Here is a 12,945-nt window from a genome sequence, read left to right as displayed (position 1 = left end):
TTCTGCGCACACGGCCGACGCACCTGGTGGGGCCCGCGTGCGGCTGTGTGGGTGACTCAGCACCTCTTTTGCAGTCTGCACCGTGTGAAGTAGACGCAAGCACGTAGCAGTGACACGCAAGGATTCGCATGAATTAGTTACCGACGGTATCAAACAGTAACTCGATGCGTTCAGAGCCCAGCAATCCTTACAGCGATATATCTCTACTCATGAGCAAGCTACTGACAACTACAAAATTTCCTCAGGTTAGTTGACCCTCCAGGTTCTTTACGAATTTATCATATGTCACATTCTCTTTGCGATATCTTCAAAAAACTGAAGAATTTCCTGTTTGCTTATAGTTATAGAGGTTCATAAAGAGAACTAAGCCTCAACTTAGCAAAGATCAGCAAAAAAAAAAAAGCTTACCATATGGGCAGTAAGTCATCCGTTCATCTCCCTTGAACTAGCAGAAGCAGAACCATGCCGTAACTTACATGTTCGATTGTTCATTCATGGCGTTCTTTTGGCATTGCAGGTCCTGTTTGCCGAATCACTTCTGAAGAACAGCAAAGTAGCCCATGAAGCGTTTATGTCCGGCAATGTCGCAGAAGGCCAGTCTGTTGGGTTGCATTGAAGCAATAGAGAATGCTTCCTGATTACAATGTGACCTGAGTGTCATAACATGATCGGATTCGTGGTTATTGAAGAAAACTTAAAAAAGATGTTAAATTCAAGCTCTAACATGAAAAAGGCCGGTCTTCTCTGTCCATCGCATCTTCGACTGAATCTCTAAAATACGACACATGATGTTTACTGACAAGTATATGAGGTTATTGTCGAGACTCTCGAGAGTTATGCCTTGTTAGCATTCTCAGCTATTTCGAGCTTGTATTTGGAGTAGCAAGGACATAAACGTCTCCTGTCAGATATCAGAATCTGCTGTTCCCGCGCGCTCGCATTCGTTTGGTGTCGATTTCGCCGCCGGCGAGGTGGACAGTGGGCTCAGGATGGTGGGTGCTCTTCGGAGAACGGCAAGAACGTGAACGTCAGACGAGCCCACACGGAGGACTGCTGAACGTCAGGCTCGGTGTCCCTTTCGTCTTCCGCGGTGCGGGAGGAGACGAAGATGCTCTCGGCAGTCCGATCCGAACAGGCCGGACATGTCGGAGCCGTCGCCCTTGACGTTGTTCGCCTCCTCGTGGCCACCGCTGCTGCAGAGGCTGTCGTTGCCTTTCTCCGGCAATGCCCTCGCCGGCCTGGGCGCCGCATCGGTGCCCGAGCTCCCGCTGTACAAGCTCTGGTGGCTCCACATCGACGTGCCCTGGTCCGCCTCTCCGCCGCCGCCGAGGACGTACTCCAGCACCGCCCCGCTGTCGTACCGGAACTCATCCTGCCAGTGCGCGGCGGGGTTGTACGCGGTGTACATCCCCGCCAGCCCCTCGGGCATGTCGTCAGTCGGCCGGCGCCCAGGGGCCAGGGCGGCTGCTGTTGCTTGTCGGTGGCTCTGAACTTTGATCTGAAGCATACCTCTGCCTTCTCATATCTAATTCTTTCTAGCCCATTTGATTTCACCGGAATTGGGATAGCATATCAGATTCCGGCCACTGCTTGTAATTGCTGAATTTCGACTACTGATAAAGGCTTTTGTTCAGATCTTTGATTGGCCCAAATGGCAAACGTCACTGCTTGTTTGCTGAGGGACAACTCTGACATCTATTTTTAGTCCAAGGTTCTGAACTTATAGAGAGTGTTTGTCCAGAGGTATATCTCCAAATTTGGTGAGCTTCCATATTGAACCAAAATAATTCTGCACATCGTGGGAGAATGCTAGTTGTCTACAGCTTCTGAACATTCTGTGGTTTATTATCAGTAGTTCTCCCCTAAGAGCAGGCTCTGAAGATAAGATTCAAAGATGAGATGTACGGAATTGTTAAGCCTCATGGGAAATTTGAGACCACAACATGGAGATGTAGTGAACTACTTGCCATTGGTTTTACTCCAGGTAGCAGCCTCAGAATGTGGGCTTTCAAACTTTCGCCTTCTTTGTGTTTTCAGTGCAACACTGTAGGCCACTTGTCAATACAGCTTCATGGTCATGTTTATTGGCTTGCTTGATTGGTTGACAAATGTAGCTGTGACGCAGACGTAGCAAATTATCAGCTTCTTGTTGCAAGCAAAGCCTCATGGCCATTAAGGAGATCGGGCATCCTAGCTACTAACCATTGGTCCTGGGAGAGCTGGGGATCTTGAGTGGTTGGACTGAGTGATGTTGCATGATTGTAGCCAGTAGCCATATGCACCTCAATCTTGTTGCCTTTCAAGTCCATGTACTAATGCCAACAGTTTATTGATTTGGTGTGATTTTTGCTCTGTACTGTAACTACACGCCTAATGGGCTCTCTTATCTGAAACTCCAATTCTGTTCGGCAGAGTAGGTTTGGGTGTGCATTGTTTGACCACTGATAATATTGTATATAGATAAAAGGCTCTTGTTTGACCAGTGATAGTATGGTATGGATAAAAGGCTCCAAGCAAATGCAATGAAAGTCAATTTGTAGCTCTGTCGATACAGAATTACAGACGATATTTCTTCAGATTCAGTGCACATACCACACAGTAATGGAGCGAAGGACAAATAGGAAACACAGCGTATAGATTTATCTCCACTCCATCGTAATATAATCTCAAGAGTCAACACTCCAGATTTGACTCCTGAAGAAAACACATGGTCTTGCTTACATGCTTTAGTCACTAATTACAATCTCAGTATGTCTAATAGTAGGTACAGTTAACTTAAGGGGCTGAAGGCTGATCCTCCCCGGTATACTATTTCTCTGAAGAGATCTACATATTTGACAACCTTGCAGGACTGCCTGACTGCAGAAAGGCACTCTGCTTGGGTTCCTACGCAGGCTGCAGGTTTCTGATCACAGAACAACAGGAACATGATCCACGTCTGGCAATCTGGGATGCAGATCCATGTCTGAATCTGAGCAAAAATTCAGATCAACTTGCTTGCCGTTGTGCAGCAACGACGAAGCTTGCGAAATATGCGGATCTCAACAGCTCGGTCTATCTGTAAATACTTGCTCATACTCTACGTATATACAGTACTCTCTACCTAGTCTTTATGCGTATAAACGTGCATACTCATATGTCGTCGGACCAGTCCTGGAGCTCGCCCTCGGAGAAGAGCGCCTCCACGATGTTGTCGATGAGGGAGTCGACGAAGGCGTTGCACCCCAGCGTGAACATCTGGCCGATCCTGTTGCGCGCGCTGGAGGCCCACGCGAACGCCGCCGCGCAGGCCACCACGGCCACGCACACCCCCGCCGCCTCCTCGATCTCCATCGCGTCCAGCTTCTTGAACAGCGAGCTGCCCGTCGTCAGCTCCACCGCCACCGCCGCCGCGAACGCCACCTGCAGTAGCACCAGCACCGGATCAGACCATGCATCCAAGTCCAACATGTGCAAGCTGAGAGCCACGTCTGAACAAGGAGAAGGGAGGAAGGAGCAGAGGGGTCTCATCACTCACCATGGCGAGGCGGCCGGAGATGGTCTCGAAGTCCTGGCTCTTGCGGGAGCTCTCGATGTAGTCGGCCAGCGACGCGAAGAACGGGGAGGCGGCGCCGGAGCCGCCGGCCGAGTCCGCGGCCCCGCTCCCCTCTTCCTCCCCGGCCAGGATCCTCCGCGTCACCACGCCGCTGCCGGCGCCGTAGGACCGCAGCGTGCAGAGCCGGGGCTGGAGCACCACCTTCCCGGCGTCGCGCTTCTTCGGCGGCGCGGGCACCGACGCCGCCGCCGCCACCTTCTGCGGCGCCATCTCGCAGACGATCGCGCGCGCCGCAGCCGCCATGGCGGGCTTCGTCCGTGTGCGTTCTCTCTCTGGACGGCACCGCGGATTTGAACGAGCTGCGATTCACTCGGCTTCTTGGAATCCGATCGCGATTCTGTGACTGTGAGTACCAATCGGCGACTGGCCACCCTTTTTGAATGTCCGTCTGGGACAGCGAGTGGCGGGCGACGCGGCCATTCACCGCCCGGTGAAGGTGAACACCCGCCTCGTGAGGCCGCCGAGGGCCCGCGGCGAGACGCCCGCACGCCGACACGTCGCGCCGGTGCGCTCGGCTGGCGGTGAATGGACCCTGGAGGCTGGAGCCCGGAATCATCTCCCGTCAGCTTCGCGCGCGGCCGCAAGATTGTCGCGTTCCCGTGTGTTCCAGCGGCCCACGCCACCGTTCCTTCGCCGAGGCGGTGGCGTGGGGCCGTGGGTGGGGCGCGCGAACGTGGCGGCGTTCTCGGACACAGCCGTTGCTATCGGCGCGGCAGGATCACGGAACACTTCTGCGCCGTCCGATCCCCATCCGACGGTTTTCGCTTTGCCTCTGACCTTTCTACCGTTCGTCCTGCGTACTGGGAGAGCGGCCATTCGGCATACGTGTTTGGTGATCAGGTGTGGACTATGACTGAGAATCTGGAACTGTTCCATGTTTGATCACTATGATTGTACGCAAATTTCTGGATCGAGATGCGCGATATTATTTAGATTAACTGTTCATAGCTTCAAGTTCAAGGGGCAATTTCGAGGCTTCGTGATGCACCAGAGACCAGACGGAACTTTGAGGCCGCAAAGCTATAGCTTTTACAGGAGCTGTGGTTCCTGTCCAGAAATCATCAACTGGTTGTCAAGCTGTCCAAGTCGCCTCTCCTGCTAGGCTGCTAGCTCTTCACGCATTCACGGTGAGTTTGCGACCTTTTTGCAGCCTGCAGCAAAACGCGCGCAGCACGCGTTTTTTCTGATGTTTGTGAGCTTTCAGAGCTCCAGGTCCAGAAAAACGAACGGGACCTGACGCATCAGGGACGCTCCTAGATCGATCGTGTTCAAATGGTACTCTCTTTTTTTTTGTGGAAAAAATGAATAAAGCTAGCTCAGTATCTATCACGATAATTGATAGCAATACAGTACAACACCTGGCGACGGATGAATGAAGAAAGAGTACGAGGCTAACCATCCCCATCTCAAACAGAGAAAAAATATAATAGAAAACGTATATATTGTAGATATTGCTAGTATGTGTGTGTGATAGCCAAAGCTTCACAGGTCCTGTGCACACGTCCGGGTCTCTGGGATAACATGTAACGACCTTGTGTTCCATTCCACCCCTTTAACTATATTTTATCTATGAAAAAAAATTCTAGTGTGTTTTCTATATAGCATGCATATGCATGTAAGAAAACACGCGAAAATTAAATAGTTGATATATATACAATTTTGTAGCTCGTGATGCCAGTACATATTGTATAATACTCCGTATATCCACAATGTGATATGCTTGTGTTGTGAGATGGTAAGTTAATGGAAAAAGTCTTATTTACCTCCCTGGATTAAAAGGCTGAGTCCACGTTTTCACCCTAGAATCGAAAACCGTCCGTTCTGTCACCTCGTGCTATTAAAACCGGATACGTTACCTCCTTGACCCGATTCCACCATGGTTTTATCCTATGTGGCAGTGACCTGGCAGCTGTTTCGATATGTCTATGTATTGTCACTGACATGTCAACAATTAAAAAAAAGTGGACCCCAGCGACGAACGGTGAGAACCCGAATCCGAGGATATGGCAGCTGGAGGCGTGCGCCGTGGGCATGGCCAGGCTGGCCAATCTTCCTCGGGTCAAGGCCGAGGCACACGCACCTGAGCGAGACGCTTCGTCATATCTTCTGTCTCCCATGCCTGCTTTCTCCTCTCCCATGGCCAAGCACGCCAGCATCTCAAGCTCCAATTTCTTTTCAGTGAGTCAGCAACACACCAATCTCCAACACCCTCCTCTGTCCATCTCTGTGAGCAAGAAATTCACCAGCCCCTTCAAATTACATCCACCGAAGCCTCATACATGTCCTCTCCCCAATCCGTCCAACACAAGCACGTAGCTCACAACTCCAATCGTCCAGCAGTCGAGGTGGTCCAGAAGAAACTTGGCAGTGGCGAGGCTATGGAGGCCATCCTGGCCATGGCTCGTTCTGGTGGGTGAGGGTATCGCGCGCGTCCTTTGTCGCTCGTGCGAGACGGCAGCGGAGGTGCTGTTCTGCCTTCTGCGCGGAGGAGAAAAGGACGATGTGTGGGTCAACAAGGAAGAGAGACATTGACAGGTGGGTCCATGCCATGTAGGATTAGGGTCGTGGAGCTGACATGGATCCAACTCAGACAAAACCGGGTTGGAATCGGGCCTGGGAGGTCGGGTGTCCGGTTTTGTGAGATTAAGGTACCCGAATGGACGGTTTTTAAGTTAAGGGTGGATAAGAGGACTTGGCCGATGGTTCAAGGGGGCCAAATAGGACTTTTTCCTAAGTTAATTAGTACTCCAGCGTGCAAAGTGACGCATTAAATACAGCACGGGCTAGGCTGAGGTTGTCCGTAATGGATACATGGCCCAAAAACACAGTTAGGAATGCCCCCATACTGGGCCGTACTTGATAGACTCGGCCGGCCTTGCAGCTTGGCCCATGCCGTAAAAGTTGCTGGGTTTGGTTTTTTGCTAGCTATGCATCGGCCCGTACGGACTGAAGTTCTACGTGGGGTTGCAAACTTGGAAAATTGAACCATCCAATTTTTAAATTTCTTCTGTGCAATTCCTTGATTTTGAACAGGGCTCATCCGTCAGTAATGGTAGACCAAATTTTTACCATTTAGACCCGTTTGGATCCCTTCATTTTGAAGAAATTGGAATCTATTTAATGGAATAGGCTAATTTATCTTGGAATGTGGGATTCCACAACTTTCCAAAGTTTAGATATAAGCCTATGTTAAATTCATAGGGTGGGAGATGGAAATTAATTCTATAGATTATGATTATTAGAATGGAATTCAATTCTTATAGCACGCTCTTCGACTCGCTTCAATGTAGCAGAAATGCAGCCCATAAGTATCTCTCATATGGCTAACAATAATATACAAATATATTTCACGTACAATTATATTAGCTTAATTAATTTATGTCTAAATTATAATTATTAGAATGGATTCAATTTCAAGGGTCAAATAGAGCCTTACTAGTGGGTACTGCCGATCGAGGTGTGGTGTGGGACTGTGGGTCACCCACTCACCATGATTCATCACGCGCGTGCATGCGAGGATGTCCGCGACCGTAATCAGAGTCTCTGGATGGATCGTCGTCGTCCTGCATGTTTATCATATGGTTGGCGTCTTGGCGAGCACCTCAATAATGCTTTCGATAGCATTCTTAATCACTTTAATCTTTTTCTTCATTCTCGTGTATGTAAAGGGAGCTCCATCAACTGCTCCGAGTATATCCACTGTCCTACGACGCGATGGCTGCCTTTAGATCAGCGGGAGATGAGCCGGCAAATTGCACTGTTATGTTTGTTAAAATATGACATGATCTTCTTGTTTTGCTGTCCCAAGTCTCTGGCGCCACATGAGAAAATCGTCTCGTTTGCCGTCCTACTATAGTCATCGGGTCCACACATGAGTTGGCCCCAAAACAGGCAGAAGTGCATGGGAGACATGCACGCGTGACGTCCACGCTCTCTGACCAGTACGCATGATTCAAAATGGACCTCATCACAGATCGATCGCATCGTGTGCTTGTTGGTGTGTGGTGTTGTCGTTAGGGATGGAACGTACGTACTACCTCATGATGTGAGTGTGGTATTGGGTGTATGTCGCAATTCTTCTCATTTTTTGGGAAATTGGTAACGGCAAAAGGAATCATCGACCTGTTCTGGGAGGAAGGAGGTAATGGTCAAGACGGGGAGGGGTTGGCAGAGGTAATGGTCCCCTTGGCGGAGGTCTTGGAGGAAATCCTGGTTCAGGACGACGCCAATCCCGTCGTTTGTAAGGATCCGCCACTTCTTCCTGCAGCAAAGCAAGAGTGCAAGCAGTATCGAGAGTGGAAGGACGCTGAACTAGAACAGTGGAGCGGATATCATCACGTAAGCCATCAATAAAACGAGTGATGTAATACAGTTGATCAGTAGAGTGGCCATAAGCTATGAGCTGATCTATTAATTCAGTAAACTTGGCAACATATTCGGCAACAGTGCCCGTTTGCTTGATGTGAAACAATGGTCGGATTAGGAGCTCTTGTTGGTCTCGCCCGAATCTATCAATTAACATAACACTGAATTCAGTCCAGGGAACCCGTTTTAACTGTCTGTCCACTGATAAAGCCCAACGAGCGGCGGCACTAGATACCTCAAACTGCATGACAGCAACCTTAACCCAAATTTTAGGATCGACGCGGTACATCTCAAAGTAGTCCTCACATCTAGATAGCCACAATTTAGGATTGTCGCCCTCAAAAACAGGAAATTGTAGTTTGGGTAATTTACCAAGATGCACACTATCCTGATAGAAATCATCCTGATGATTGCCATAAGGACGCGAATGCGAACGAGGAAAAGTAGGGTTGGGGATGGGAGACGCACCCTTGACCGGGATTGAGGTATGGGTGAATACTGACCCATACCCATCATCCCGGTGTATGTGATCGACGCGGTGCCCATGAGGGCCGTCGGCGGTGAGGTCCGAAGCAGATGGGCGCTCGGACGCCGACTGAGGCGTGGGGAAGAGACCGGGTTCCGCGGACGCAGAGTCGCGTACGGAACGGTCCCAATGGCGAGTCAGCTTGCCGAGTTCAAGCTTGACGGCATCGACGGCGGCGTCGACCTGGGGGCGCCATTCTTCGAACACCTTGGCTGCGGCCTCGAGCTTGACGATGCGGTCACCATGGAGGCGCTCCGCTTCCAGGAAACGATGCTCCCACTTGAGGTCGCTCTCCGCAAAACGCTTGTGGAGTTCGTCGGAGAAGCACTTGTGGATTTCGTCGAGGAGGATTTTGGTGTTGGGATCCATCGCTCCTGCGCGTTTCTGCAGACGCGTGAAGTGGTGGTGGGGAGGAAGGGGATCCAGGATCGTGTCTCTGATACCAGGATGTTAGCAGCCGAGTAGTGGAAAGGATTGGTAATGAGGAAGAAGAAGAAGGTAGGAGGAACGACGAAGCTTAGATGAGTTTTAATCTTGTTCTTGCATACATGCGCACATCGGCGCCGCGCTGCTGTTTTATCTCCAGCTGAGCGCATCACGCACGCAACTCACACGCGAGCACTTACATGGGCCTTTTCCACTCTAGACCCGAGATTCGGACATTGGGGATGATGGGCCGAAGGGAACGGCGAGGCCCAGCTTTGACCTTCTCCGTTGGCTTGTCAGTGGCAGGCGCAGCATGATCAGGCGCCCTAACAGTCGAAAATCTTTAAATTAGTGTCGAAACTGAAAGACACTGCTTTTTAGAGTGGCGAAAAATCCAAATTTCTCCTTATCCACTCTCAAAGTCTACGTCACCAGATTTCTTTTTCTTGTGCTACAATATTAATACACTATCACTTCTCTAGGAGTAACACAGATTTTCTTGAAAACATCCGAGAAGCTGCATGGTTAGTTACTTAAAATGCAGCATATATGGAGATTAGGGAGACACTAAAATGTGTACATCTCAGTGAATAGTGGCACTTTATTTTATTATGCTTCCCTTTTCATTTTAGGAATCCTTTTCCACTACTACCATCTTTTCTATTCTCAATGCGTATACCGTGCCCAAAATTAGAATGTTATCACGGTAGACTGGAGTTTGTATCATTGTTGTTGAATTTTTCTCTCTCGAAAGGATGATATTCAATCATTTTATTGGAAACTTTGTGACTATTTTCATTTCTTGTGGAGTGGTAAAGGGGCTGTAGCCTACATTTTTTTTACTTGTTTTGCAAATAGACTACAACATGTTCTCATTCAATAGATCGAACACAGATGAGTTTTTTTTTATTTGTTTTCTTGGCGGTTTTGGTATATTACTTGGCGATTTTTGGCCGCAAAGGCAATTCTGGATTCTGTTAGTGATCCTACTATAATGGGTATTGGATTGGATGCGTCTCGTATCAATAGAACAGATGAGTTTGCTTGTTTAATCACGTAAATAGAACACATACAACTAATAAGGCAGGAGTTTTGTGAAAATTTAAATATACACTGTTTAAGCTGAAGGAAGGACCGAACTGATTAATGCATGCTTTATTAACGAGCACTGCAAGTTTGATCAACAAACATGCATGATACAGACAATGAGAACCTAATACCAAGCTCGACCATGAGCCAACAAAACATGACAAGTTGATAACAAGCTCACACACTCATACAGGGATTAAAAACTAAGAGGTCGAACACGCTCTGATCAAAATACATAACGGAAAAAGGACTGTGATACACATCCTTGCTTGAAAAGTTAAAAACACCAGCGGACATCTCCTTCTAAGGCCATGTAAGCATGCAAGCACACCGTATAGAGTCAGTCTGCGACTGCGACTAATCTCTATAGGTCCCTAGCTTCATCATGTCAGTTAACCTGAGGCTTCGTGCCACCTGACACGAAGGGATCCGCGCTGCTCCTTGGTCTGATCTGAATGTTCTGTACCACAGTCACCTCCTCTTCAGTCGGAGAGACCTCTGCAGATGCCAACTTGGTGGGTTCATCTTGTGCACCTGCATGTAGTGAGAAGAAATCAACTACTTGCTTCAAAACCACCCTTTTTCAGAGCAGCAATAATGCTTGAACACTTACCTGCACCATCCTGGCTTTCGCTCCAGCCATAGCCCGTGACGCGATCGACGAGCCCGAAGAACATGTCCTTGAGCTGCACGGCGAAGTAGCTGGCCATATGGGAGCTAGCTAATCGTAACAGTTGGTTGAGGGAGTTGCGGAGCTGTGTGCTTAACGCTCTGTAGCAGCCGCTGATGCTACGAGCTACTGAGCTATACGATCTGCTCTGCTGTTTGAGCTGCGACTGGTGAGTCCTCTCGCTATCCCCGAGCGCCCCATTTATACACGGCGCGGCGTCACTGGAGGCCCACGCGGGCGAGGAGACATTGTTCAATAACCGCGTCATTTCTCAGACCCACGACGGAGTTTTCTGATCGCGCGGTACGCATTCACATTCTCACATGTATCATATTGTTGGTGAGCAGCTCGGTTATTCTTCATCCACTTGCTTGGCACTTTGCCCACTTGCTTGGCACTTTTCAGCGTATATTAATAGACATCTCTGTGGTATGATACGATGGCTGGCAGATCGAGCAAATATTCCTGGAATGATGCAGAGTGTGGTCAGTGAGAAACCAGCAAATTGCATTAATATATTTGTTTTGCTTTACCAAGTCACGGGCGCCACATGAGAAATCGAGTCATTTGTCCCTCTACCTGTCCTCGACCTCGAAACAGGGCATCATGCTCGTTACTCCACATCGATGATGTGTTCATCACTTGGTCATGGTGATCTAAAGTGGCAAGGTAAAATTTACTTACTCCCTTCAAAAAATATAGCTACGTATAGTTTTTTTCAAATCAAATCTTTCTAACTGTGACTAAAAGTATTTTTAAAAATAATTTATTTCAAATAGCAGAGGTTACATAGTTGGTTTCATGATAAGTCTACTAACATCATTTCTACGTTATTAGTTTCTATGATTATTTTACTATTCGTATAGTCAAAATTGAAAAGGTTTGAGTTTGAAAAAGTTTAAACATAGCTATATTCTGGGACGGGAGAGTATTTCATAACTCTTTTGTTATTTATACACATTTTTAGAAAATGGTATAACTATAAATTTTTGAAAAAAATATATTTAAATAACTTCAATCTAAAAGGAATTAATATATTTTCTTGTTACAGAACATAATTTATAAATGAGAATTTTATCTATATAATTTTTAGAAACATTATATGAATTAATTTATTTTGTAACACTTGTTGCTAAATTTTCTATTTTTTTTTTAAGAGCAAAGTGGTCATAATGCACACATGCAGCTATCCTCATGTATAGATAGTCAAACGGGCGGTCCGGCCTGGCCTGGCCGAGCACGGTTTGACCTGGCCCGTTTAGACCCGCCATGGTGCGCCCAGATAATAACCGTGCCGGCCCATCAGCCGAATCAGCGGTCCAGGCCCGACACTAAGAGCTATTAGCCGTGCTGGGCCGGCCTGATGGCCCATCAGGCCCATGAAGGCCCATCGTGCCCATCCTAACCCGGCTTAGCTAAAAAAATCCTTCATCAAATTAAATTTTCGAAGGCAAAAATTTAGACGTATTATACATACAAACATAGATATTCAGAGGTAATGCACATACAAACACATATACAAATTACAACTGCCGTCCGTTAATTGTGCCAGGCCAGCCCGCCCCACGGGCTGACGCAACAGCCCAGGCCAGGCACTAAGGATGGACCGGGTCAGTCCGAGCACGGCTAAGATCATGCCTGGCCAGGCTGGTACCGGGCCAAATTTTCGGGCCATGGGCTAGCCCACGAGCCTCGTGCCTTATTTCCATCTATATTCTCAAGTACCCTAGACATGGTGTCATGGTCCTAGAAAATTAAGCTTCCTCAACGGGGAGGTCTGCCAACGGGCACCCGATGATTAGCTGCCGCTCTCGCGGTTATACATGCGGCATATGTTAGCGGACAGGTATGCGAGTCATGCTAGGGGAAATACGGTTAAACTTGGAGAAAGTTTGGAAGTGCCTTATTATGAACATTACAAGTCCGGTCAACATACACGACACACAACTTGGATCGCTAGCGGTAGAATGAAATGAACTTAGACCGCTAGCAGCGTCAGAATTGCAATGAACGAAATAAAAAGGATTACAGCAAGTGGGACACACATTTGCAATGTCATTGCTTAAGCACACGGACACAGAGCAATGTCATCTCAAGGGCAGGGAACCACCCTGCAGTCTGCAAAGACAATGACCTAAACCACCCCGGGCTGTGACACTGCAGACACAGTGGGATCCACGCTTCATGCTCTGATCACAACGCGCTCTACCGCAGCCACTTCTTCAGTCCGAGTGGCCTCTTTTGCACCTGCAGTAGGTAAAGAGGAGACGTCAA

The 12,945-nt window shown here is 48.3% G+C and overlaps 4 protein-coding genes across 4 annotated transcripts; all 4 read right to left on the bottom strand.

Moving 5' to 3' along the window:
* Nucleotides 1–1,060: 1,060 nt before the first annotated feature.
* LOC140223514 (transcription factor MYB80-like) lies at nucleotides 1,061–1,429 on the bottom strand. Its single transcript, XM_072295361.1, has one exon. The coding sequence runs from the start codon at nucleotides 1,427–1,429 to the stop codon at nucleotides 1,061–1,063; it is 369 nt and encodes a 122-aa protein (XP_072151462.1).
* A 1,189-nt stretch (nucleotides 1,430–2,618) lies between these two features.
* LOC117862757 (stress enhanced protein 2, chloroplastic) lies at nucleotides 2,619–3,974 on the bottom strand. Its single transcript, XM_034746269.2, has 2 exons — nucleotides 3,518–3,974; nucleotides 2,619–3,402 (listed from the first exon to the last, which is right to left on the bottom strand). Exons 1-2 carry the CDS (start codon nucleotides 3,836–3,838, stop codon nucleotides 3,133–3,135), a joined length of 591 nt encoding a protein of 196 aa, XP_034602160.1. The 5' UTR covers nucleotides 3,839–3,974; the 3' UTR covers nucleotides 2,619–3,132.
* A 3,645-nt stretch (nucleotides 3,975–7,619) lies between these two features.
* Nucleotides 7,620–9,380, bottom strand: LOC140223369 (uncharacterized). The gene has a single exon (XM_072295137.1). It carries the CDS (start codon nucleotides 8,853–8,855, stop codon nucleotides 7,710–7,712), a length of 1,146 nt encoding a protein of 381 aa, XP_072151238.1. The 5' UTR covers nucleotides 8,856–9,380; the 3' UTR covers nucleotides 7,620–7,709.
* Nucleotides 9,381–10,052: 672 nt separating this feature from the next.
* Nucleotides 10,053–10,952, bottom strand: LOC117864500 (uncharacterized). Its single transcript, XM_034748627.2, has 2 exons — nucleotides 10,615–10,952; nucleotides 10,053–10,535 (listed from the first exon to the last, which is right to left on the bottom strand). The coding sequence occupies exons 1-2, from the start codon at nucleotides 10,937–10,939 to the stop codon at nucleotides 10,390–10,392; spliced, it is 471 nt and encodes a 156-aa protein (XP_034604518.1). The 5' UTR covers nucleotides 10,940–10,952; the 3' UTR covers nucleotides 10,053–10,389.
* Nucleotides 10,953–12,945: the final 1,993 nt, after the last annotated feature.

This window comes from Setaria viridis, chromosome 7, assembly GCF_005286985.2.
Source record: "Setaria viridis chromosome 7, Setaria_viridis_v4.0, whole genome shotgun sequence".
NCBI lineage: Eukaryota > Viridiplantae > Streptophyta > Magnoliopsida > Poales > Poaceae > Setaria > Setaria viridis.
This window is presented reverse-complemented; position numbering and strand designations above follow the sequence as displayed.

What these genes read in the sequence shown, in the direction of transcription:
- LOC140223514 (XM_072295361.1), bottom strand. Translation starts at nt 1,429, where the DNA reads ATGCCCGAGGGGCTGGCGGGGATGTACACCGCGTACAACCCCGCCGCG.
- LOC117862757 (XM_034746269.2), bottom strand. Translation starts at nt 3,838, where the DNA reads ATGGCGGCTGCGGCGCGCGCGATCGTCTGCGAGATGGCGCCGCAGAAG. An exon ending in TCTCCGGCCGCCTCGCCATG is followed by an intron (nt 3,403 to 3,517) that starts GTGAGTGATGAG and finishes GTGCTACTGCAG; the next exon opens with GTGGCGTTCGCGGCGGCGGT.
- LOC140223369 (XM_072295137.1), bottom strand. Translation starts at nt 8,855, where the DNA reads ATGGATCCCAACACCAAAATCCTCCTCGACGAAATCCACAAGTGCTTC.
- LOC117864500 (XM_034748627.2), bottom strand. Translation starts at nt 10,939, where the DNA reads ATGACGCGGTTATTGAACAATGTCTCCTCGCCCGCGTGGGCCTCCAGT. An exon ending in CGAAAGCCAGGATGGTGCAG is followed by an intron (nt 10,536 to 10,614) that starts GTAAGTGTTCAA and finishes CACTACATGCAG; the next exon opens with GTGCACAAGATGAACCCACC.